Source organism: Mya arenaria, chromosome 9, assembly GCF_026914265.1.
Source record: "Mya arenaria isolate MELC-2E11 chromosome 9, ASM2691426v1".
NCBI lineage: Eukaryota > Metazoa > Mollusca > Bivalvia > Myida > Myidae > Mya > Mya arenaria.
The window spans coordinates 7,808,821-7,835,732 of NC_069130.1; the positions used below are offsets into that span (position 1 = coordinate 7,808,821).

At 36.7% G+C, this 26,912-nt stretch overlaps 1 protein-coding gene across 1 annotated transcript; it reads right to left on the reverse strand.

Annotated features, from left to right (window-relative positions):
* Positions 1–19,559: 19,559 nt before the first annotated feature.
* Positions 19,560–24,633, reverse strand: LOC128202887 (visual pigment-like receptor peropsin). Its single transcript, XM_052904058.1, has 4 exons — positions 23,968–24,633; positions 22,610–22,715; positions 20,261–20,442; positions 19,560–19,664 (listed from the first exon to the last, which is right to left on the reverse strand). The coding sequence occupies exons 1-4, from the start codon at positions 24,631–24,633 to the stop codon at positions 19,560–19,562; spliced, it is 1,059 nt and encodes a 352-aa protein (XP_052760018.1).
* Between the last annotated feature and the right edge of the window lie 2,279 nt (positions 24,634–26,912).

The following is a 26,912-nucleotide window of genomic DNA, read 5'->3' on the forward strand; positions in this document are numbered from 1 at the left end:
TTATGAAAGTGTCAAAAAATACAAAGTAAGCTTTATTAAAAGACTACTTTATTGTTTTTTAAAAGCTTGGTCAAATATGAGTTTAATTATGCTCACTCTGTTCAGACCTTACCGTGCAAGAGATTGCGCGAGAGTGTTCAGAAACCACCAGAGGAACGAAGCAAAACCCCCGACAGGCAAGCTGAAGATAACGAAACACAGGCCTAAGTCCGGGAATTGTTTTACTAACCTTTCTATACGGACAAAGGGACTCGCTAATGTTTATTGACCAAATCATTTTTCACGGTAATGCATCGGGGAGCCCTTATATCATAATATTTTACTCTATGATGGCGAAATTGCAGAAAAATACAATAAAAGAAGAAAAACGGGTTTTAGTTGGGAGCAAACCTATAGGCCAATCCAGTTAAGTTTTAAGAAAACAACAATTGACAACTTAACCTCTCGCCCACGAGGACATTACATTAGATGGGGAATAATTTAATTTTGTTTAAAAGCGTTACTTACGCGATTCCAATTCGTTGACTTATTGGGGGCTGTTTATTTCACGTCAATGTGTTCAGATATGTAAATCATGTCAATTTTTGACTGATAATATGTGTGTTCACCTGCTTCTGTTATTTCATAAGAAAGAAAAAGATCGTCTTATTCTTTGGGATACGATATACGACCATTGTGATCTGGAAGCATTTAAATCAGTTATGACAATGACTGTTTCTGAGCAATGTACTCACTTGTTTGCGGTCTGTACTGATACATGCTCTGCCTAAAAATCTTTATTTTGTTTGAAACTCCCGTAGTGTTTAGAAAATCATGTTTTTTACTTTGTTAACTGTATAATATAATATAATATAATATAATATAATATATATGCATTAGTCTTTAACTTACTGTGTAGTATATGCATGTATATTTGGAGGAATAAAATAATCTATCTACGTATACACGTTTGGTACTCTTTAACCTTAAAACTAATGTGTGGAGTTAATAACAAGAAACAATAGGTGAGATGAACTTGTTGCAAATTGCAACTGTGTTCTTCATCTCAACTAAAATCGGACATAAACTTATAAATGAGTATATCGACACCCTCCCCTCGCCGACCAAAACAGTGTAATGTTTGAAAACATTTTGTTTACATATTCGCTTTCTTTACAAAAGTGATACCAAAATAAAAGGTGATCTTACTACATCGAACATTAACCTATTTGGGTATCGCATATTGAGATATCTGTAGGTAGGACTCATTAAAAGACAGTGTCCCATGTACAGGCAGTGTCCCACAAAGTGCCAGGGTCCCGCAAACAGGAAGGGTCCCACAAACAGGCAGGGTCCCACGAACAGGCAGGGTCCCACAAACAGGCAGTGACCCACAAACAGGAAGGGTCCCACGAACAGGAAGGGTCCCACAAACAGGAAGGGTCCCATAAACAGGCAGGGTTCCACAAACAGGCAGTGTCCCAAAAACAGGAAGGGTCCCACAAACAGGCAGGGTCCCACAAACAGGCAGTGACCCACAAACAGGAAGGGTCCCACAAACAGGAAGGGTCCCACACACAGGAAGGGTCCCACAAACAGGATGGTTCCCACAAACAGGCAGTGTCCTACGAACAGACAGTGTTCCACAAACAGGAAGGGTCCCACAAACAGGAAGGGTCCCACCCGCAGAAAGGGTCCCACAAACAGGCAGTGTCCCACGAACAGACAGTGTCCCACAAACAGGAAGGGTCCCACAAACAGGAAGGGTCCCACCCGCAGAAAGGGTCCCACAAACAGGAAGGTTCCCACAAACAGGCAGTGTCCCACGAACAGCAGTGTCCCACAAACAGGAAGGGTCCCACAAACAGGAAGGGTCCCACGACCAGGTGGTGTCCCACAAACAGGAAGGGTCCCACAAACGGACAGGGTCCCACAAACTAACAGGTTCCAACAATCAGTCATGTGCCTACACACAGGTTAGGTCCACAAACATGTGGGGGTCTAACAAACTTTTAGATTCCCATAAACATTGCGTGTTACACTAACAGAGCGGGCAGGTATCCACAAGTAGGCGGGCTTCAGATTGTCCTTCTAACCAAGTTTGTACTGTAAAAATGCTTAATCACCCGGAATATGACGTTAACCCTTACAATAAATTGTGGTTTCTTTGAACTGACAATCATGCAAGCACACCATCACTAATTATCGGTACTTTCAAAAAATAATGATGTTCTCTACAAGGCGCTAATTACTAATAATGGTGTTTATTGAATGAAATATATACGTTGATGTTCTACTTTTTCTCCAATTATATTGATTTGCCTGTGTATCTGAAGTTTTATGTTCGCACTTCAAAGGTGCACAACTGAAAACAAATCTGTACTGCGTGTGAGTGTTTTATGCTGTGTGCATGGATATATAAGCCGCTACGCCTGCAGTCTTTTATAACTCTTAATCGAAATCTTCTATTGGAAGATCGACAAAACATTTTATTTGTTTCATTTGACGAATAAATGCACGGGAGGGCGTATAAACCCCAGCGCTGTTAGAACTGCGGTCAAAGACCTAATTTACAGTACCAATTTGCGCTTATATCTGCTTTCCGGAGCTGCGTTCTGCATATTATATTTTGTGATAAATTTTCATTTTCCATGCAATTTTTGGTTGTTTATTGTTTAAAATGTATAAAGAAATACTATTTTGTAAAACCGTCGTTGTTAAACTTTGAAGTTTACAATTTGGCTATTAGAATCAAATAACATAAAACATATTATGTCTAGTTATTAGAATAATTAAATGGAATATAAATATGGCCGCAAATTAAGTCGTACAAGCGCTTATTATTGATGTGGCTATATGTATTTATGTGAAAAAATTGTTAATGATGTCAGTAAATAAAAGATATGTGATATATTTTGTGTTCAGTGTAAGATGACCATTTCCAAGTTCTGCAGCAGATTCTTTCATTAGATAAACCGATAATGTCCTTCTACAGCTGCCAAATGCCCGGCTGTTATTGTTATAACCGTAATTTATGACCCCTCGGTCAGCAAAAAGTCACAGAGTGTTAGAGCAAATAGTGCTCAATAATTGACAAAGCAGAATTGGTCAGCGCAATAAACCAAGTTTTGACTAAATCAGCTAGATAAGTTGATCATGAACAGAACAGAACATATAATTTAGTAAGATATTCACAAATTACATCACATCATCATCTTCTTAATCACATACATATATAATAATTCGACAGATGGTGAAAACACAGATAAAACAATAATAAGTCAATTCGAATACAAAATTTCATGGCCATATCCAAATAAGGTGAGGATGAACAAATCAAAATCATCACGTTTTACAACCATTTGTCAATATTGTATAATTCAACAAATATAAGAACATAAAGAGGCTATCATCCAAGCTCCGTAAACCCTTGCTGCAAATGTATTTTACATTTAAAAGACGTAAACAAATGAATTCTTTCAATTTCTTAAGACTTTGTATAACCCCATATTTCCGAAGCATGAAGCATAACTATGAACATGAGCTACAAAGGAACTAAATAGTTGACATAGAATCTTTGGTTTCAAGTCATATTCCTTACATTTACATAATAATACATCTAGTGCTTTAACAGCATCTTTAACAGTTTAATGTTCTGGTGATTTTCCTACAATAGCCATGTCATCAACAAATAACATAAATATAAGGACAATATTATCCATTAGTAGTCCAGTATCTACATCATTTTGTATGGAAGTTTAAAGTCTTCAACAAAGAGAAAAAACAACAAACGGAACATAATTTCCCCTTGGCGGAGGCATATGGCATATTAGAAGTAATCAGAATATGTAAAACATGATTAAATACAAGTAAAGATTTAACTTGTTGATACATAACTTGTACTATTCTAAGTAGTTTTTATTGGATACCGCATTAATACAGTTTCAAGTTCATTTAGCATTTTTAAAAAAGAAGCAAAACATTATACACCATTTTTGTATAAATAATTCAGTCTTCAACAAAGAGAAAAAAATAAACAGGACATAACTTCCACTTGGCGGTAGCATATGGCATAGTCGAAGTAATGAGAATATGTCATGATTTAACAGAAGATTTAACTTGTTGTTATATATCTTGTACTTTTTAAGTAGTTTTCCTTGGATACCGCATTTATACAGTTTCCAGTTCATTAAGCATTTCGAAAAAAATAAGCAAAACCTTAAGTTTCATCAAATCAACATAAATAACAGTCCTTTATTGTCAATCAGATATTTTTTGCACTAATTACGTAGGAATAAAAATAGCATCTGCATTAGATCGCCCTTCCCGAAATCCGAAATGAGCGTCTGGAATTATGTTATGTTCATAAACAAATGTATCGATGCGATTAATAATTGTGGAAATTTTGGCTTACAAGAGTAATTCACGGATGATGAGTAACGTCATCTCAATTTCCCTTTTTGTACAATGGTATAACAGCACCTTCCATCCACTTATCGGGGGAAAATATCACATAAATGCGACGACAAAATATCGAGTATCTCTAAGGTATTCATTTATCAAAATGTCACTCCCCGATTAATTTATTAAGCTTCAATGATTTAATAGCGAAATGTATTTCATTGGCAGTTATAGGCTGCTCTTATTCGGGAAATGAAACGTTATGACGATTATGATGAAAATGCAATTTCTGATATTAATCATCGGTGTAGAATCGGCTTGCTTATAAAGTTATGAATTGATAAAATTTAAATTGTAAGGTACATTTTTTTCTTATTTATATTCAATTGTTCATCAATATCATTCATATGCAGTTATTACCGGAACCTTTGTAATCTTTTGTATTGTTTTGGTGTAACAGTGTTGTTATCTTCTTTAACTAAGTCGAACATTTTCACTTACATGTTCCCTGTCTGAAAACATCCCCTGATTTCAACCTAGAACTGCTTTGTTTGATTGGGATGAATTCTGGGAGTAACCTTCCGAAAATCAATTCAATTTATCCGAGTAATCGAGTACCAAATTCACTACTCGTTGCCATCCCTAAAAATACACAGACAAAGCTGGAAAACGACACAGGATACAGACTGGGAAATATACGCATTTCATTTTGTGTGTTATAGAGTCATTTCTGGAGGACAGTTCAATTGATGTTTTATTTTATCACGATGTCTTGCGAATCAAATGGTTTTAATGGTTATTTTTCTGATGAAACATTCTGCTATTTCCTGTTTAGCCCAGATAGATAAAAAACTATTGTTTATTTCTGTTAAGATGTCAATACCACACATAACATACCAATGCGATTTATAAAATATAGAACAACACAATTAGTAAGGTCATAAAGTATATCAGCAACATCATATATATAATCATATAGACTAAGGCATTACTTTCTGTAGATGAATGTAGTGTAACACAATGTGTCATACTTGGATATATATCGGATGATGAACTTTGGGTTAAAAGTTATCATAATCTCAACAATACTACAATAAAGCTCAGTTATAATTCAAGTGTTATCTTCATGCAAATACGCTAAGCCGAAACATATAATTTTAAGAACTAGGAACGTAAATTAACTTACACCAATGGTTGCATACTCGGAGAGGTAAACACATCCGGTTGCGACGATCGGCAGGACACCGTCATAAAGGCGACAATGGGAGGACAAGTCTTTGTGGTTTTGGAACGTAGCACATTTGTATACAACTAATTAATATACACCATAAACGCACTGCTAGACACCAGAGACATCTGCTACGGTGCTACCTTAAATGAAAGTGCTATATGATGGGAACGCCTGTAAGATACATCAATAACAACTGCTTTCTTATATGAAAACGTTATATTATGTGCTCATCTGCTATCTTGCGTTGCGTTCACATGATGTAGCGCGTTCGCGTGATGTTGCACGTTCATATAAGGTAGCGTATATGACGTAAGTGTATCGTGCGTTCATATAAGATAGCAGATATGTCGTATGTGTATCGTGCGTTCATATAAGGTAGCATATATGTCGTATGTGTATCATGCGTTCACATGATGTAGCGCGTTTACATGATGTAGTGCGTTCATATAAGATAGCATATATGTCGTATGTGTATCATGCGTTCACATAATGTAGCGCGTTCACATGGTGTAGAGCGTTCATATAATGTAGCAGATATATCGTATGTGTAACAGGCGTCCACATGGTGTAGAGCGTTCATATAAGGTAGCAGATATATCGTATGTGTAACAGGCGTCCACATGGTGTAGAGCGTTCATGTAAGGTAGCAGATATATCGTATGTGTAACAGGCGTCCACATGGTGTAGAGCGTTCATATAAGGTAGCAGATATATCGTATGTGTAACAGGCGTCCACATGGTGTAGCGCGTTCACATAATGTAGCGCGTTCACATGGTGTAGTGCGTTCATGTAAGGACGCAGATATATCGTATGTGTAACAGGCGTTCACATGGTGTAGCACGTTCGCATAATGTAGCGCGTTCACATGGTGTAAAGCGTTCATGTAAGGACGCAGATTTATCGTGTGTGTAACAGGCGTCCACATGGTGTAGCGCGTTCATGTTAGGACGCAGATGTATCGCATGTGTAACAGGCGTCCACATGGTGTAGAGCGTTCATGTAAGGACGCAGATATATCGTATGTGTAACAGGCGTCCACATGGTGTAGCGCGTTCATGTAAGGACGCAGATGTATCGTGTGTGTAACAGGCGTCCACATGGTGTAGCGCGTTCATGTTAGGACGCAGATGTATCGTGTGTGTAACAGGCGTCCACATGGTGTAGCGCGTTCATGTAAGGACGCAGATGTATCGTGTGTGTAACAGGCGTCCACATGGTGTAGCGCGTTCATGTAAGGACGCAGATGTATCGTATGTGTAACAGGCGTTCATCACATGGTGTAGTGCGTTCATATAAGGCAGCAGATATATCGTATGTGTAACAGGCGTTCACATGGTGTAGCGCGTTCATGTTAGGACGCAGATGTATCGCATGTGTAACAGGCGTCAACATGGCGTAGAGCGTTCATGTAAGGACGCAGATATATCGTATGTGTAACAGGCGTCCACATGGTGTAGCGCGTTCATATAAGGTAGCAGATGTATCGTATGTGTAACAGGCGTCCACATGGCGTAGAGCGTTCATGTAAGGACGCAAATATATCGTATGTGTAACAGGCGTCCACATGGTGTAGCGCGTTCATGTAAGGACGCAAATATATCGTATGTGTAACAGGCGTCCACATGGCGTAGAGCGTTCATGTAAGGACGCAAATATATCGTATGTGTAACAGACGTCCACATGGTGTAGAGCGTTCATATAAGGACGCAGATGTATCGAATGTGTAACAGGCGTCCACATGGTGTAGCGCGTTCATGTAAGGACGCAGATGTATCGACGTGTAACAGGCGTCCACATGGTGTAGCGCGTTCATGTAAGGACGCAGATGTATCGACGTGTAACAGGCGTCCACATGGTGTAGCGCGTTCATGTTAGGACGCAGATGTATCGTATGTGTAACAGGCCTTCACATGGCGTAGAGCGTTCATGTAAGGACGCAGATATATCGTGTGTGTAACAGGCGTCCACATGGTGTAGAGCGTTCATATCAGGTAGCAGATATATCGTATGTGTAACAGGCGTCCACATGGTGTAGCGCGTTTTTGTAAGGACGCAGATATATCGTATGTGTAACAGGCGTCCACATGGTGTAACACGTTCATGTAAGGACGCAGATATCGTATGTGTAACAGGCATCCACATGGTGTAGCGCGTTCATGTAAGAACGCAGATATATCGAATGTGTAACAGGCGTCCACATGGTGTAGCGCGTTCATGTAAGGACGCAGATGTATCGACGTGTAACAGGCGTCCACATGGTGTAGCGCGTTCATGTTAGGACGCAGATGTATCGTATGTGTAACAGGCCTTCACATGGCGTAGAGCGTTCATGTAAGGACGCAGATATATCGTGTGTGTAACAGGCGTCCACATGGTGTAGAGCGTTCATATCAGGTAGCAGATATATCGTATGTGTAACAGGCGTCCACATGGTGTAGCGCGTTTTTGTAAGGACGCAGATATATCGTATGTGTAACAGGCGTCCACATGGTGTAACACGTTCATGTAAGGACGCAGATATCGTATGTGTAACAGGCATCCACATGGTGTAGCGCGTTCATGTAAGGACGCAGATGTATCGTATGTGTAACAGGCGTCCACATGGTGTAGAGCGTTCATGTAAGGACGCAGATATATCGTATGTGTAACAGGCGTCCACATGGTGTAGCGCGTTCATGTAAGGACGCAGATGTATCGTATGTGTAACAGGCGTCCACATGGTGTAGAGCGTTCATGTAAGGACGCAGATATATCGCATGTGTAACAGGCGTCCACATGGTGTAGCGCGTTCAAGTAAGAACGCAGATGTATCGAATGTTTAACAGACGTCCACATGGTGTAGTGCGTTCATATAAGGCATCAGATGTATCGTATGCGTAACAGGCGTCCACATGGTGTAGCGCGTTCATATAAGGCAGCAGATATATCGTATGTGAAACAGGCGTCCACATGGTGTAGAGCGTTCATGTAAGGACGCAGATGTATCGCATGGGTAACAGGCGTCCACATGGTGTAGCGCGTTCATGTAAGGACGCAGATGTATCGTATGTGTAACAGGCGTCCACATGGTGTAGTGCGTTCATGTAAGGACGCAGATATATCGTATGTGTAACAGGTGTTCATCACATGGTGTAATGCGTTCATGTAAGGACGCAGATGTATCGTGTGTGTAACAGGCTATAGTCACATGGTGTAGCGCGTTCATGTAAGGACGCAGATATATCGTGTGTGTAACAGGCGTTCATCACATGGTGTAGCGCGTTCAAGTAAGGACGCAGATATATCGTATGTGCAACAGGCGTTCATCACATGGTGTAGCGTGTTCATGTAAGGACGCAGATGTATCGTGTGTGTAACAGGCGTTCATCACATGGTGTAGCGCGTTCATGTAAGGACGCAGATATATCGTATGTGTAACAGGCGTTCATCACATGGTGTAGTGCGTTCATGTAAGGACGCCGATGTATCGTGTGTGTAACAGGCGTCCACATGGTGTAGCGCGTTCATGTAAGGCTGCAGATATATCGTATGTGTAACAGGCGTCGACATGGTGTAGCGCGTTCATGTAAGGACGCAGATGTATCGTATGTGTAACAGGCGTCTACATGGTGTAGCGCGTTCATGTAAGGACGCAGATATATCGTGTGTGTAACAGGCGTCCACATGGTGTAGCGCGTTCATGTAAGGACGCAGATATATCGTGTGTGTAACAGGCGTTCATCACATGGTGTAGCGCGTTCATGTAAGGACGCAGATGTATCGTGTGTGTAACAGGCGTTCATCACATGGTGTAGCGCGTTCATGTAAGGACGCAGATATATCGTAAAATGAGAAAAAAATGTACCTAACAATATATGTGTTTTTTATTTATCATTTCATAAACATCTTATAGAAACATGTGTTTGCAGCGGGGTTTTCCCCCGTTGTGATATTTTCGGTGCGCACAATGCGACTCATTTGATTCTTCTGCGTGTATATGATACTTAGGAATATTTAGTTTGAACAAATATCATGTCAAACGTGTACACAGTTGTCTTTCAGTGATCGCCGTAAACTAGAACATCGTCCTCGCCGGACTTGGGCAACATTGTCTTCCGATCCGCTAGTATCTACAGTAGACGTCTGGTAACCAACCCCGAGTGTAACACAAGTTACACTTCCAGCAAAAACGTCTTTGTTACTCTCAGGAAGTGGTTCTCAGTTTATGCCGTTCGAATCTGCCATCAATAAGACAATAAAGCACACGTAAACATTGTTCTCTATATATCTATTGTATGACGTGCGCAAAAAGACGCCTACGTATATGTTAGAGTTCATTTTGGCGATCTACCGAAAATGGCGCGATCTTTCTCAGCTTGCGGCCTCGCTGCGCTCGCTCCATTTTCTGTAGATCGCCGAAATAAACTGATTCGGCACCCTTAACTGTTATTCATAGTCACTTCGCGCATGAGCAAAGGGCAGAGCGATCTATGAAAAATAGACGACTTTACCAAATAATGTAGTTCGACAAACTACTATGTACGAATATAATTGTCACCGTCAAATCTGCTCTACATAGTAAGGAGCTGCAGGAAATAGATTAAGTCCTCTATTGTCATTGGTCCACAAATGTGTGCGAACTTGGCATAAATGCCTATTATAATTAATCCATACAATTAGGATACGTTTTGAATTATATAGTTACTACCCAATTATTTCTCAGATCATGGGCATAAGGGTGATAAAGGGGAAGACGGCTGCTGTTCCTCATAAATAGCGCGGTATTACACTCTTCAGTTGTTTTGCAAAATTATTTTACTGTTAAACTTAAAGTGACACACTTATTCAAAATCAATACATACACTTGAATACCAAACATCAATTTTAACTGATAAACCTTAAACTACTTACTAAATAATGCATTTATGGAAAATATTAATTACTGTTAACAAGATTATAACCGTGTATTTAATAGCAGGAGGCGCAGAAATATTAAATGATTGGTGAATGCTAAAAGATTTACTGTGGTCAACTATAGTCTCATAAAGTAGAAATATCGTGTTTTATGCTCAATTCTTTTCAATTAAACTCGGTATTCTTCAAAGGAACTATTGTTTTCGACATGTATTCATCATTTTTGAAATATTAAAACATTATTATTAATTGTGGTAAATCTTGTTTGGGAGTAAGAGTGCATCTTAAATAGTGCTCAATTTGGTTTTGAAATTGTTTACAGTACGATTGATTAAACAAAGGCAATTAGGAAAGAAGAAAACACTTGTATTGCTGGTTTGTTGACTTCAGTAAGGCCTATGATTGCATTGATAGGGGGCCTCTCGCGTGTAAGTATATCAAACTTGGTATTGATGGAAAGTTTTGTATGTGTTGAGGTCGATGTATAGCGAGGTGAATATTGGAGTCCAGATTCCATTGACAGTGATATTGATTGTTTCAAGAGAAAAAAGCCTCCCCGAATCGCTTCTCTCTCTTCCTCTATGATATTGAATTTAAATGATAACAAGGACTGAATGAAGGTTTGACCATTTATGATTTCTCAGTATATTTATTGCTGTTTGCAGATGACGCAGCTGTTGGAAGGCTTACAAGAATCTTTAATTGGTTTTAGAACAGGTGGACGTTTAAGTAGAAGTGAAAAATGAACTTAACGAGGGTTGATCGATAAGTCCGTCAGCAAATGGTAACTTTATATATGACCTGGGAAACTAGACTATAGATATATTTATACATTATCACATGTTCTTTTGAATATGTTTCACATTTTAATGATATTAATAAATATGTTTATATTTTTTTATAAATCGAGAGAAAAAATTTCCATAGCAATATAGTAAATCTTAAGCGTCGCAGCTCAAACTTCTGAGACATACTTTGATATAAATGTTTGATTACAAACGAGTACATTTTTTGCGAAGAAATTCAAAATCAATACATGATGTCATCATCCAACCTAAATCATTTCGAGTTGTTGTTTGAGTTGAATGGACGTTATAAGCAAGATACAGCTTGGATGTAAATGAAGACATCACCGAAAATGACATTGTCACGTCAGGACGTCAACTTCGAAAAACGCACAATCCTTAAGTTGTGTGTGAATCTTGAACAAAAACGTCGTAGTATAATGATCAAGTTGGTGACATTGGCATTGTTTTTTGTTTTTTTTGTTTTTGTTTTTTTTGGTGTTGTATTTTCCAGTGGCGGGTTAGGCATTGCGCCATATGAATTCTCTTAAATCTCTATTGGTAATACGCTAAATTTGTGTGAATCATTTGCTTTAAGGAATTTCTTGTCATTTTATGGATTGCTCGGCAGAATTCCGTTATATAATGTGCAAAACATTCGTTTTATGAAGTTGGGCAACTATCTATGAGTAATACGGGGATCATAATAAATACCCATGAAGCCTCAACTTGGCATCGAAAATAAAAACTATCCTTTAATCATACGGGGTTGTGGAAGTATGACTGTTTTCAGAGCCTTTAATATTCGTGCAACTGTTCCCATGCTCATAGATAAATTACAACATGTATTGTAACAGGTTGGCGTGCTTCCATGGAAACAGAATCAGTCTTGTATCTGTATAAGGAAACATTCAGTCTTTTTATTAAAATTGTTTTAATAGAAAATATAGAAATATGTAAGCAAACCTTTTGTTAGACTGTTAAACGTATAATGGTAATCGACAGACTGATATTTGTAGATATTATGTTAGAACTCCGAGCCTTATAAAGTTCAGATCATTTCTTTTTCTGATAATAAACCTTGTTAATAAGATTAGCTGTATTCTGTACCAAAGCTTCTAAGATAAGAGACTTAAATGCATAAATGATTAACACTTAATATTGTCTTTAGTCTTCACGATATTGTATAACATGTATTTCAATAATGTTTTGAAAAAATATTATGTTTTTTCATGCGTGCAATGTTTGACTTTGTTTAATAATCGTTCTGATCTGTTCTGTACCGGCCGTTGAAAAGCGGTGATCCCATCATTTATCGGGAGTGTTATTTTTGATGCGTGTGTGGTATGTTTGCTGTGTTGGTATATGTTCCTGTGGTGTTTATACGTCTAAGTCTCCGTTCATTGTCGTTAGGGTTTTATTTTTTGGACTTTAGGCTACTTGGATTGTCCATGTAGTTTCCATGGTATTATTACACAGAACACGGTCTAGCTAACTATTATTGTATATCTTCTCTCTAATGGTTGGCATTAAAATAGTTGCTCAGCTCAAATCAGTAATATTCAAGAAAACATTGATGCAAATCATCGAACGGGTTTGTTAATTAGAACAGCATAATTAACTTTATAACTTCTAATAAATAGGTTGTTGACTCAGAGACAAAAATAAATGGACCAATTATGTTTAGCCAATATTAGTCGTGTGACTTTATTTGATGGGAAAATTAACAAAAAAGTATTCAAAGTGATATTCTTATAGCATTGTCATTAGTAAACTTAATCTTTGTAATGATTTAAACATGTTGTTTGAAATGTTTTAGTTCCTAATAAACAGTTTCATCGATATAAAAAAAACAGTAACATCGATATAACGATATAAATAACCAGGACTTTCGATATAAGTAACCGGTACCAACAATATAAATATCCAGTTAAATCGATAAGTACCATTGATGTAAATAACCAGTCCCATAGATGTAGATAACCAGCACACTCGATGTAGATAACCAGCACACTCGATATAAATAACCAGTCCCATAGATGTAGATAACCAGCACACTCGATATAAATAACCAGCACCAGTGATTAAAATAACCAACACCATCGATGTAAATAACCAGCATCATCGATGTAAATAACCAGCATCATTGATGTAAATAACCAGCACCATCAATCAGTCCCATCGATGTAAATAACCAGCACCATCGATGTAAATAACCATTCACATTGATTTAAATAACCATTCCCATCGATGTTAATAACCAGTCCCATCGATGTAAATAACCAATCACATCGATGTAAATACCCAGTCCCATCGATGTAAATAACCAGAACACTCGATGTAAATAACCAGCACTTTCGATGTAAATAACCAGCACCATCGTTGTAAATAACCAGCACCATATATCGATGTAAATAACCAGTCCCACCGATGTAAATAACCAGCACCATCGATGTAAATGACCAACACCATATATCGATGTAAATAACCAACACCATATACCGAAGTAAATAACCAACACCATCGATGTAAATAACCAACACCATATACCGATGTAAATAACCAGCACCATCGATGTAAATAACCAGCACCATATATCGATGTAAATAACCAATCCCACCGATGTAAATAACCAGCACCATCGATGTTAATAACCAGCACCATATGCCGATGTAAATAACCAATCCCACCGATGTAAATAACCAATCCCACCGATTTTAATAACCAACACCATCGATGATGTAAATAACCAGCACCATCGATGTAAATAACCAACACCATCGATGATGTCAATAACCAGCACCATTGATGTAAATAACCAAAACCATCGATGATGTAAATAACCAGCACCATCGATGTAAATAACCAGTCCCATCGATGTAAATAACCACCTCACACGATGTAAATAACCAACACCATCTATGTAGATAACCAGTCCCATCGATGTAAATAACCATTTACATCGATGTAAATAGCCAGTCCCATCGATGTAAATAAACAGTTCCATATATGTAAATAATCAGCACCATCGATGTAAATACCCAGTCCTATCGATGATGTACATAACCAGTCATATCGATGTTAATAACCAGCACCATATATCGATGTACATAACCAGTCCCACCGATGTAAAGAACCAGCACCATATATCGATGTAAATAACCAATCCCACCGATGTAAATAACCAGCACCATATATCGATGTAAATAACCAATCCCACCGATGTAAATAACCAGCACCATCGATGTAAATAACCAGCACCATATATCGATGTAAATAACCAACACCATCGATATAAATAACCAGCACCATCGTTGTAAATAACCAGCACCATATATCGATGTAAATAACCAACACCATCGATGTAAATAACCAGCACCATCGTTGTAAATAACCAGCACCATATATCGATGTAAATAACCAGTCCCACCGATGTAAATAACCAGCACCATCGATGTAAATGACCAACACCATATATCGATGTAAATAACCAACACCATATACCGAAGTAAATAACCAACACCATCGATGTAAATAACCAACACCATATACCGATGTAAATAACCAGCACCATCGATGTAAATAACCAGCACCATATATCGATGTAAATAACCAATCCCACCGATGTAAATAACCAGCACCATCGATGTTAATAACCAGCACCATATGCCGATGTAAATAACCAATCCCACCGATGAAAATAACCAATCCCACCGATTTTAATAACCAACACCATCGATGATGTAAATAACCAGCACCATCGATGTAAATAACCAACACCATCGATGATGTCAATAACCAGCACCATTGATGTAAATAACCAAAACCATCGATGATGTAAATAACCAGCACCATCGATGTAAATAACCAGTCCCATCGATGTAAATAACCACCTCACACGATGTAAATAACCAACACCATCTATGTAGATAACCAGTCCCGTCTATGTAAATAACCTGTCCCACCGATGTAACCAGCTTGTTGCCAAAACAAATCATAAAATTTTAGACAACTAGATGTTATCAAGTATTAAATTCCCCAAAAAAGTAAATTTACTATTAATGATCTTGGCATGATGGACACGGTGCTAGCCCGTCTGTAATATCAGGACATCGCTAAGCCAAGATTTAAAATATATAATGTCTCTATCTTTGACTAGACAAAGGTAAGTGTAACTTTCTTATAATTACCATTAGTAAAGGATAGTGTATCATGTAATTTCGCATACTAGGGCATTCAAATGTAGAACAGTGTGTAACACTACTGTTGATAAGTGCATATTGTCAAAGGTCATGGCGGGTAGCAACTGATAAGCCCTGCCTTATATTGATACTGAATGGTCAGTCGGGTATCGAACAGATAGTTTGATTGGCAGGTCGTGTCAAGTTTAATGATTTTAACATCTCATTAACCGATTTGATAAAACTGCAAAGACATATTCCTTGGGTGGTGCCCTTTCATAATTGTTCAAAGAAATGAAATTATTGCAATTTTTTCGAAATCTGGACCATGTTTTGAAAACAACAAACAATGTTGTCCTTGGACGACATTTAAAATTACCTTTTGACCTATTTTCTTATTTTTGAAGGTGCAGTAATTAAACTTGAACCATATGTACAGTGTTGAATGTAAATATAAATGTTGTTCTTGGATGACCTCGATTGTGACATTTAGACTTACTTTTCTATTGTAGAAACTGGAATAAAAGTTGACCATGTGTACAGTTTTTCAAACAAATATCAAAATTTACATTGACAGGGGACCTTTTGATTTACTTGATTTGCACCGTTCATCAGTACTTTCAGGGCTTTGATCAGTAATGTGATCCGCCTTAGATGTTCATAAATCTTTGGATAAAGAGACAAATCAATATAACACTTAGAAGTGTAGAACACTCACGTATTTTTTTGCTGAGAAAGACAATTATTAATCATTAGTAAATTGTACAGATCTTTGTTTAGCTAATGGTGCGATGATCGGTGAAGTTGAGCTTGTTGTAATGTAAACTTCAAGGAAATGATACAGACAAAAGGAAAAAGAAGGTGGTATTTGTCTTTGATATGATGCATTACGATTGTTAACACAAAATAGCCACAAGACGTTCTAATATTGTAACGGTTAACGTCATATATCGACATTCACAAATGATTAAGTGATTTTCTCAGTTCAAACAATTTTTTCAAGGAGCAACACACACATTTCATATATGTTTAAGGTTCTGTTTTAAGCAAGCATAACAATAATGTCCTTTCATGCATGTTGATGTTGTTATACAGCTCAGCAAAGATTTTGGCTCAACAAGCGCCTACATTTAAATTATGTTTCTTCATAGAACCTCTTATACATAGGATATAAAGTATTAAATTAAATTGATATGAACATAATTAGTAATATTTTAGGTGCCAAAATGTTTGTCACTATCCAATTAACAATCTATTTAAGTAAAGTCCATATTGATCAACGTTTTAATGCATATATTTCTTATTTGATACAATTCCATCAAGAAACTGAAATAAATGTTTTGTTAAACAGGCTGGAACATTTAAAAAAAAAACAACAACGAAATATTGACATCGTCAAAAGTCTTTTCTGGAAAAATGCAAACGAAATTTCTAGAAAGTCTGTCAAATATTCCATCGTAAAATGTACTTAATTAAAATTACTTCAACATTCAAGCATTCTTATTATTCCAGGAAATGTATACAAAATGGGAAATATAACGTTCCGAAGATTTATGTACAACAATATGACAGAATAATTTAAAACATAAAATTACTATCCAAATAACTAGAATAGTACATGCAATGTGTATATAATAGAATAGAAACATAATTAGGCATTTTAAACATGGGTTCTTCATACACATCGAACTGAGACACGATGCTTCTTATAACTAAAAGTATATTAAGAATAAAAAAAAAAAATGTGTTTTAATTTAAGAATTGAACATTATTTTTTGCGTTTCATTAATGTATGAAGTGCCGGAAAAATTACACAACTATAAAAAAATAAAAGATCATTTTCATTTTGCCATCTAAGAACCACAATTCGTCACTCGATTATTCCAAGTAACATGCAGCCTTCCAACGCGTATGAATACATCGTCGACTTGGAGACACGTGGAGCTAAAGTTAGTAACAATCAGACCAGTAATGGCTGCCGACTCATCATATTTTTATCATTTCGAAACGGATTAACAGCACTATTCAGGTAAGATATTTACGTAAAGGCGCCTTGTTTAAACTCTGAAATGTATATTCCATTATTCCTTGTTTTAATATTTTTACCATTAAACCTACTGCCCTGTTGTTTATATTCATGAATTGTTGGCATGTCATTATTTTCATTAAGCTGTTGACCTAGATCTAAACTTTGATTTTCACTTTCATCTTTATTTGTAACTTCAGGCAAATCATCAAAAGAAATGTTCATCAGTTCTTCAATTTCTGGAGGATCTCAGCAGCAGCAGCAGCAGCAGCAGCAGCAGTTTCCTCACTCAATTCCGGCGAAAACAACTCAAAACTACCAAAAAGATCTTTAAAGAAGTCGAAATCTGACAGATCACCCGCTATGTTGACTGTGCTGCAGACGAACATTCACCTTCCAGTCCTCCGCAATCAATTTATTGCCATTGTAGCAAATTTGGGCCGAGCGATACATTGTTAAACTGTTGTCTGCTGCTTTAACAGAAAGGTATATATTTTTGCAATTGTAAACTTTCACTTTTGTTTTGAATAGTTAGAAAACCGCTGTTTTTCATTTGTCTTAAAAACAATATATTTCTGTAGCAAGTATTCTTTAAAAGAACAAGAGGAAATAGTAAATAGTAAGTATTCATTATCAACTATTATTTGGATTACTGTTTTGATATCTTTCATATGTGCTCAATGCTTAACTTTTAATATGGGGTATGAAATTAGTGTAGAGAGTGAATTTCTCAATAAAAGCAACAGTTAATGGTACAACATGATTGTAAATTGAAATAAGATGGTTGAATAATAATAATCATGACGCGAACAGCGATTTATAACAATGATGTTGTTTTCTGGAAATATGAAAATATAAGGCGAAACCCCTACGGAAAAAGACTTAACGTTGAAAATGGACTATTCCAACCGGTTAGGACCGTCCAATGTGGTCACGTGATATCGTGAGTATAAATACAGCAAACCAGCGGGTTTTAATCATTCTTGTGCTGGCTTCTGCGAGAGCAACAACTTGATAAGACAAGGTGTACTATATTTATTATCTTTAATAGGGGTTAAACACTATTTGTCCTAGCGGCAAATATACATGTTAATTCCCTAGGGGTTTATACCGAACTATCTATATTTAACATAGATATAAGTATGGTATAAACTGTGAACCAGAGAGTATTAAATAGAAAAGCGCCTCCTTAACAATAGAAGTATTGAAAGTAAACTCAAAAGTCCTTACCGTACATTGACATAATACTATTAGAACAGTTTTTAAGTGGAAAGCTAGAGGTATCGAAAAAGTAAGATAGTTTTATATGTTCGTATATGAAAACTGTAAATATTCAAATCTTTATTGATTTATCATTGATTGAACGATAATTGTTTCACTATCCAATCATTTTAAATAATCATAAGTGCAAATTATTTGGCAAAGTAGCCAATGAGGAAAATCTTATATATAACAATTTGAAAGTTAGCCCCGGCACGTTACACCATTAATAATAAAACATAAAACCAGAACAGTTTTTTAAAAGGTTTATTGTTCAATTGTTGCTTTATTTTAACGCCTATATTTTTAGAGAAGGAAAATACTCATATTAAATGCGCTAACTAATGTAAACAACTTCTTACTAGGACGTGACGTCATAGGTTGTAAAAAGAGAGTAAGCCGGTTATGAATATTAATAAGCTGATATGCATACACGAATGCTTCATGGAGAAATGAATGAGTGTCACAGGTTGTTTTATCCAATAGGATTTAAGCATTAACTCGCACCTGCTCAAAGTTGTAATTATACATTATTTAATGTCCGATTTCAGTTGAAATCAGAACACAATTATAGTTCGCAATACATTTTTATACTATAATTTCGTGTTATTTACTCTGCATATTAGTCATGAGGATTCAAAAAACTATTAAATAATATTATAACTGTATAGGGCACCGGGCACCAAAATTAAGTTTTAACATGAGGGTGAATAAAATAAACAATAAGTTTTCAGCTTATTTGCTGATAGAATACCATGAAACATTTTTTTAACATTTGAAATTAACCAAACTATTCCCGGACTTAGACGTTTGTTGTTTCGTGATCTTCGTCTGGCCTGTCGTGTGTTTTGCCCCGTTCCTCTGGTGGTCTCTGAACATTCTCTCGCAATCTTTTGCATGGTAAGGTCTGAACAGAGTGAGCAGAATTAAACACACATGTGTATTAAACAATCAGTTTACCTATCAATTTGATTGACTGCGTTTTTCGTTAATTGTCTAAATACTTGAGGTTACTTTAAAGTGACACTCTTATTCAAAATCGATACACACACATGTATAACAAACATCACTTTTGAGTGATAAACCTTTCACTACTTACTAAATAATGCAATTATGGAAAATATGAATTACTGATAACAAGATTGTAACCATGTATTTTATAACAGAAAGCGCAAAAATATTAAATGATTGGTGAATGCTAAAAGATTTACTATTGCCTGCTATTGTCTCATAAGTTAAAAAATTCGTGTTTCATGTTCATTTCTTTCAAATCAAACTCGGTATCCTTCATAAGAACCATTGTGTTCCACATTTATTGATCCTTTTTGGAATATTTAAACAATAATATTAATTGTGGTAAATCTTATTTGGGAGTAAGAGTGCACCTTTAAGTTGAAAGCATTGTTGAGATTTTTTTTAACATTTTGCCCGCGTAAACATTCGTGCAGATTTAAGAATTTGAAATTATGGTTTATCAATACTTATGTTAAAGATAATACCTACCGCATAGAATGCATCCCTGAATTGTTTGTTTGTGGCCACATAGATGATTGGATTCCAGACAATCTGGGACTTGGCTGTGGCCCCCGGGATCTCGGTGAGCACCAGGGGGATGGAATCGGAGTATCCACACACTTGAATCAGGGAAACAATTGCGTAGGGGGTCCACACAGCCCAGTATACCACTATATAGAATAATCACAAATTTGTCTTGATATCCTTCAATGTTTATTGGATAACAAAAAATAACATCTTCAATGCATCCGACCTACAAATCTGTGTATTTTTTTGTGTCTGATGACCCTTTAGTAAGTTTGTATCATTTGATAGTATTTTATGTTCAGAAAACGACAATCTCAAACCTTTACAAAATATGATAAAAAATAGGTTTTGTTTAACATTTTAATATTGCAAAATATGTCAAGTATGTTCAATTATTATGCGCAAAAATATCAATTACAATAACCTGTATAATTTTCTTCAGAAATACATTTTATATATCAGTTATCAGCAAGCAAATACATTTAAGGTGCTACCAAATCAATCATAGGTTCATCAGGTGTTTACATCTTTCATTAAAGATGAATGGATCTATCAGTAAGCTGAAGTAAGCTTATTTGTGGGTCGGATTCCTTTTACAGTTGGGAGCTATCAGAGATTTAGCTGATTTGTGGGTCGGATTCCTTTTACAGTTGGGAGCTATCAGAGATTTAGCTGATTTGTGGGTCGGATTCCTTTTACAGTTGGGAGCTATCAGAGATTTAGCTGATTTGTGGGTCGGATTCCTTTTAAAGTTGAGAGCTATCAGAGATTTAGCTGATTTGTGGGTCGGATTCCTTTTACCGGTTGGGGATGTGAGAGATTTAGCTGATTTGTGGGTGGGACTCCTTTTACAGATGGGAGCTATCAGAGATTTAGCTGATTTGTGGGTCGGATTCCTTTTACCGGTTGGGGATGTGAGAGATTTAGCTGATTTGTGGGTGGGATTCCTTTTACAGATGGGAGCTATCAGAAATTTAGCTGATTTGTGGGTAGGACTCCTTTTACAGTTGGGAGCGATCAGAAATATAGCTGATTTGTGGGTCGGATTCCTTTTACAGATGGGAGCTATCAGAGATTTAGCTGATTTGTGGGTAGGACTCCTTTTACAGTTGGGAGCGATCAGAAATATAGCTGATTTGTGGGTCGGATTCCTTTTACAGTTGGGAGATATGAGAGATTTAGCTGATTTGTGGGTCGGACTCCTTTTACCGGTTGGAGATATGAGAGATTTAGCTGATTTGTGGGTCGGACTCCTTTTACCGGTTGGAGATATGAGAGATTTAGCTGGTTTGTGGGTCGGACTCCTTTTACCGGTTGGAGATATGAGAGATTTAGCTGATTTGTGAGTCGGACTCCTTTTACCGGTTGGAGATATGAGAGATTTAGCTGATTTGAGGGTCGGACTCCTTTTACCGGCTGGAGATATGAGAGATTTAGCTGGTTTGTGGGTCGGACTCCTTTTACCGGTTGGAGATATGAGAGATTTAGCTGGTTTGTGGGTCGGACTCCTTTTACCGGTTGGAGATATGAGAGATTTAGCTGGTTTGTGGGTCGGACTCCTTTTACCGGTTGGAGATATGAGAGATTTAGCTGGTTTGTGGGTCGGACTCCTTTTACAGATGGGAGCTATCAGAAATATAGCTGATATGTGGGTCGGATTCCTTTTACAGTTGGGAGCGATCAGAAATTTAGATGATTTGTGAGTCGGATTCCTTTAACAGTTTGAGCTTTCAGAGATTTAGCTGATTTGTAGATCGGAATTATTTTACAGGTTGGAGCCATCAAAGAGTAGGCTGACTTGTGGGTCGCATTACCTAAACATATTATTGTAAGAAATTGAGTTCTAAGAAATATACTTACAAGTTATTTCACTCATTTCTTGCTAACAGCGTTCGATTTTTTTCATAATTTTAATTCAATTCAGTTTATTCAAGTTACCAAAGACCCAAAGTACTTTTACTTAACAAAAAAACCAATGATTATAATTATTACCATAAAAAAAATCAAAAACTGTCAAATTTTGATTAAGACAATTTCACAAAGTCTCTCATCTTGCGGTGTAGTAATATATTTAAGTCCCATTAGTTTATGTTTTGAACAGGAAAATCTAGCAAGAACAATCTAATATTTTAATAGAATTTCTAGATATAGGTACCTTTCTGTATTTAATGTTTTGTAATAGTTATAATGGTGACACCTTGAAGAATTACTAACATCGTTATGCCAGTTTTGGACAAAACAGTCAATTAATTATTGTCTAAAAGAATATATAAATAGATTTAAATTTTATATAAGACCAATTGTACTTACAACACATGACAACGCAGCTTTTGAGCAAGCGTATCTCGATCTTGATGTTTCTTCTTGCTACTCTGCTGTTGACGTCCAATACTGTATTCCTGTTGCGCATCTTGACCTATGGAAAGTTTAATGCGACTCTTAAGCATCTGTTTTGGTTTTAAACAAAGTTATAATGGTATACGATAGCTCGAATATATACTAAATGTGCAATTTCAATATTGCTTGATTTATTTTATTACACGAGTGATTAAAATAATTATTTCCACAGGAAGTGTGAATGAAACAAATATGTGAAAGTTTATTTTTCGCTCAGTCCAAAGCTAACGTGAGAGTATTGATTACCAGTATCGATTGGAAAACAATCCTCTTTTTTAATTGGCGTTTGTGATTATTAGTGCCCATGTCATACATGTTCCAATGTTAATAACACTATTTTAAAAAGCAATATCCTATCAACACAAAAGTAGGACTTGGGTGTCTAAGTAAAAAGAAATAATGCTTTGTTTCCATTAACATCTCCAAATAAATTGGGTAGGTAGGTAAAAAGTTGTTGTTGTTTTTTAGAACTGTGGTTCTGTACCAAACCAACATATATCAGGTTTTATTATATACCCATCATTAATCCACACGCAATTCATATCTCAAAATACGGCACAATACCTTGTCCGTATTCCACTCCAGTGCAATACGACCGTATACCACTCTTGTGACGTCACGTCATAACAAGTATCGTTGCGCGATGTTAAAATGACGTCATAAAACAAAATAGTGCGTCGTTAAAATGACATTTATAATGAAAGCATGAGGCTTTTAAATGATCTAACCAGTAATGCATATAATAAAAGGGCTATTAGTACTGACTGCGTTTTGATCCGGAATGTCATATTCGACTCTCGTGGATTTTTACAGGTTTTGATTTCACTCAGCTTGCGCTTCGTAAAATCCGAATCTGCAAAATTCCACTCGAGCCGAATACAACCTCCCGGATCAAAACGCAGCACTAATAACCCTATTATATAACTATTGTAGAAAATTGAAGATATAAAATGGTCAAATGTTCACTCAATTTAATGAACATTTTTAGGAGATAACGAAAAAAAAAATAACACGATGGGTAAAAAGTGTAGGATCGGGAGGAAAAAAAAGGGTTGGTTGGTTTAGAGGAAACAAACGTTTTTACGCCTAAACAAAAGCAGAGAAGGATTATGGTTCTACAACATGTTAAACATCCAATGCTTAATGTAAACAATTTGACATTTACAGAACAAAATTTACCTCAGATAAATAAACAGCAATATTATTTGAGACACAGTGTATAACTTTAACCACTCAATGATTCTTGAATTTTAAGCTTTTGTCTTACATACGGCCATGAATAGGTGATAGTAGCTGAAGATCATGACGCCGATAGGCCCGAAGTAGCAGAAGAAAATTATCATAGCAATGTAGCTTGTATTTCTTGCACTATGATCCTCCCAGCGTAGACCACAGAACACCCCCGATGCCTCAAGCCCGTAGCTGCTCCATCCAATAATTGGCATAAGAGCCAAGAAAAAGGCGAGCCCAAAACAGGATGCCATGCAAGCTATCGCGACCTTCTTCGTGATTCTAAGGGCAAGATGAGGCTTGGTGATTACAACATATCTGTCAACGCTCACAGCCATTAGAAGGTACATTTGCGACAGTCCTACGAAGTAGACAACAAACGCCTGCCACTTGCATAGAAACTCCCCCATAAACCATTTTCCGTTTAAAGCACCAATAATCGGCAACGGAACTCCAAGACAGGCCATGCCGAAATCCCCAATAGCCACTGCCAAGATGAATATGTTTGTAGGAGAGAGAAGCTCTTTGTTCTTCCAGAATATAAACATGATTAACAAGTTCTCCATGAAGCCCCCGATTAACACAAGCAGTAAGAACCCTCCGACTATCTGATGACCCCATATCGGGTACTGAATGCGCTTCACTTCCAAAAGCGTTAGTCCCTTGTATGGATTATCCGGTATAACTGTTTCATTGACATGGGACATAATTATCGTGTTCCGTTTGGTTCAACAATGACATCAATGGTCGCTATCAATGAATGACAGCACATCAGCACAGTTTATACTTAGACAAACTGAATTGCTTCTCTAAGGCCGAGCTTTTTTATTTTTCGCCACTCGGACCCGCCGACAAAACTTGAACAAAAAATGTAAACCTCGACAACACACGCTGCAAATCGTTATCTAGACAATGATACTTTTGCTTCGCGGTTTGGAACATTTCAATAACTCTTTAAGAATATTTCATAAAACTACACATTATTTTGACTAAATACAGAATGATGCGTGTTTTCCTTTCCATGTTAAAGCACTCATGGTCTGTGAATGCTCTTTCTACGAAAAAATAAACATTAATTAATAGAATTGTGGCAAATCATTAGGAGAGTCAAAACTAAAATACCGACAGCTGGAACACTTCAACAAATGTTGATATTCGATCAAATATTGTCTTTGTTGTATCGCAATAAAGCACATTATTATAGCGCGATTTGTTGATGGATAATATCACATGTTGTTTCCAATGTGTTCAATAAAGGTTAAAATAAACATAAGCTATTATATAAGTCGTTGTGGACGATAAGTGAAGGCGTCAGTTTACTGGTTTGTTTCCTGACTACACCGTCGTTGGTTTGCTCCCAAAATGATCGAGTTGTTAAATAAAAAGACACAATATTAAAAATGTTATTTTTCATTGTCCGTCCTCATGGAGACAGTTTTGTTTAGGGTCAGATTAACAATACTTGCAAACTTCTGGCCTTAGGCTAATAAAACTGTTTTTCCTAATTACGAGTTGTTTCTTATATGAGAGCGAAAGACGATGTCTCTGTTTGTAATGAACTAAAAGGTTACGGATAACTGCATGCTTCTTTAATGAGTATTCGCGCTAGATAAAATCAATTGAGCTATTTAGAATCTGGACCTTCCAAACCACTGTGAGTCAGCATCTTCTCACATATTTATTTTTAACTTATCATTGATACAAGAAAGAAATCTCGAAGTCTACATTCTGAGCTATTATTGATTTTTAAATAAAGCGTATGTATGATTTAATAAACCGTAACATTTTATGGGGAAAAACAGTTTATGAATCTGCCATACTGAGTAAATGGTAAAATCGAAATGCTCTAAAATCTTTAAAAGGGAATGCACAATTCACTATATATGCTGCTCAGAATGTTGGTCGAGCACTTGGTTTATTGATAAAAAATGCAAATCGTTGTTGGTGTCCAATACAATGTACTCAAGAAACTATATGATATTACTGTTTGGCAAGTAAAAGCGTACGATGGCTCGAAACCCCCAGTAAATGTACATTTAACTGACCGTTCGAAGGCGGTACCTAACAATCCTTGATAAACTCACCTATTTTTTATATATATAGTATGTATGTATGGAGGCTATTCGCAATGTAGACGTGCTATTTGTTGTTTCTATTCGTCAGTTGTTCCGTATTGATTTGTCATTTGTCATTATAGTAGTCAAAATGTATATTTGTCACATCGACCCTGTATAAACTCACTAAAACATAGATCGTATAACTTGCCTTTAACAATATGATGATGTAATTTAGAAAGCCGAATCATGCATATGTAAAACTGCAATCCTACAGTCGACATTCGCATTCGTAAAATGAACATTTGCAGTCCAACAAGTCCAGGTTTACAAAAGTCAATTGACAAGTTCAGAATTACAAGGATAGACGATTTCGCCTATACCTTATATGGTAAATGTCACCGAAAGAAACGAAGGTGAATGGGCGGAGCTAACGAATCAGATTTTCTTTCGTTTATTTCCGTCGAATCAAGCAAGGGAGATAACATCTTCGCCTACCTCCTGTAAATTCCCGGTTGTAAGTCCGAGTACTCTCTCTTATTTCACAATAAAAACTAAAATTAACTTCATCTTTTATTTAATTTTGACGATCAATGTTCCTAAATGGGTTTTAAATCACCATATTATTTAGTCAATTGCAGTTGGGTGTATCTGAGCTGGGCTCACGGACCCAGATTTATACTGCCACTGTCAGTTTTTTTTTACTTATATACCCAAGCAGGCAAAAATTGTTCATTTATTTTATTTACAAGTGGACCATGGGCGGGGTCGTTCAGTGGGGGGGGAGCTGTAGGGCCTGTGTCCCCCCCAGTTGGCCCGCAAGTAATCTTAAAGGTCATTTTTGTCAATATTTCTCAGAAAAAAGTACTTAATTACGCCATAATGCACCAATTCAGACTAAAAATATTTGATATATTCTAGGGGGAGTACCC

Coding starts and splice junctions, on each gene's coding strand:
- LOC128202887 (XM_052904058.1), bottom strand. CDS start 24,633: ATGTCCCATGTCAATGAAACAGTTATACCGGATAATCCATACAAGGGA. Junction 22,716..23,967: donor ACTATCACCTATTCATGGCC/GTATGTAAGACA, acceptor AACTTTCCATAG/GTCAAGATGCGCAACAGGAA. Junction 19,665..20,260: donor TCAGGGATGCATTCTATGCG/GTAGGTATTATC, acceptor CACTCTGTTCAG/ACCTTACCATGCAAAAGATT.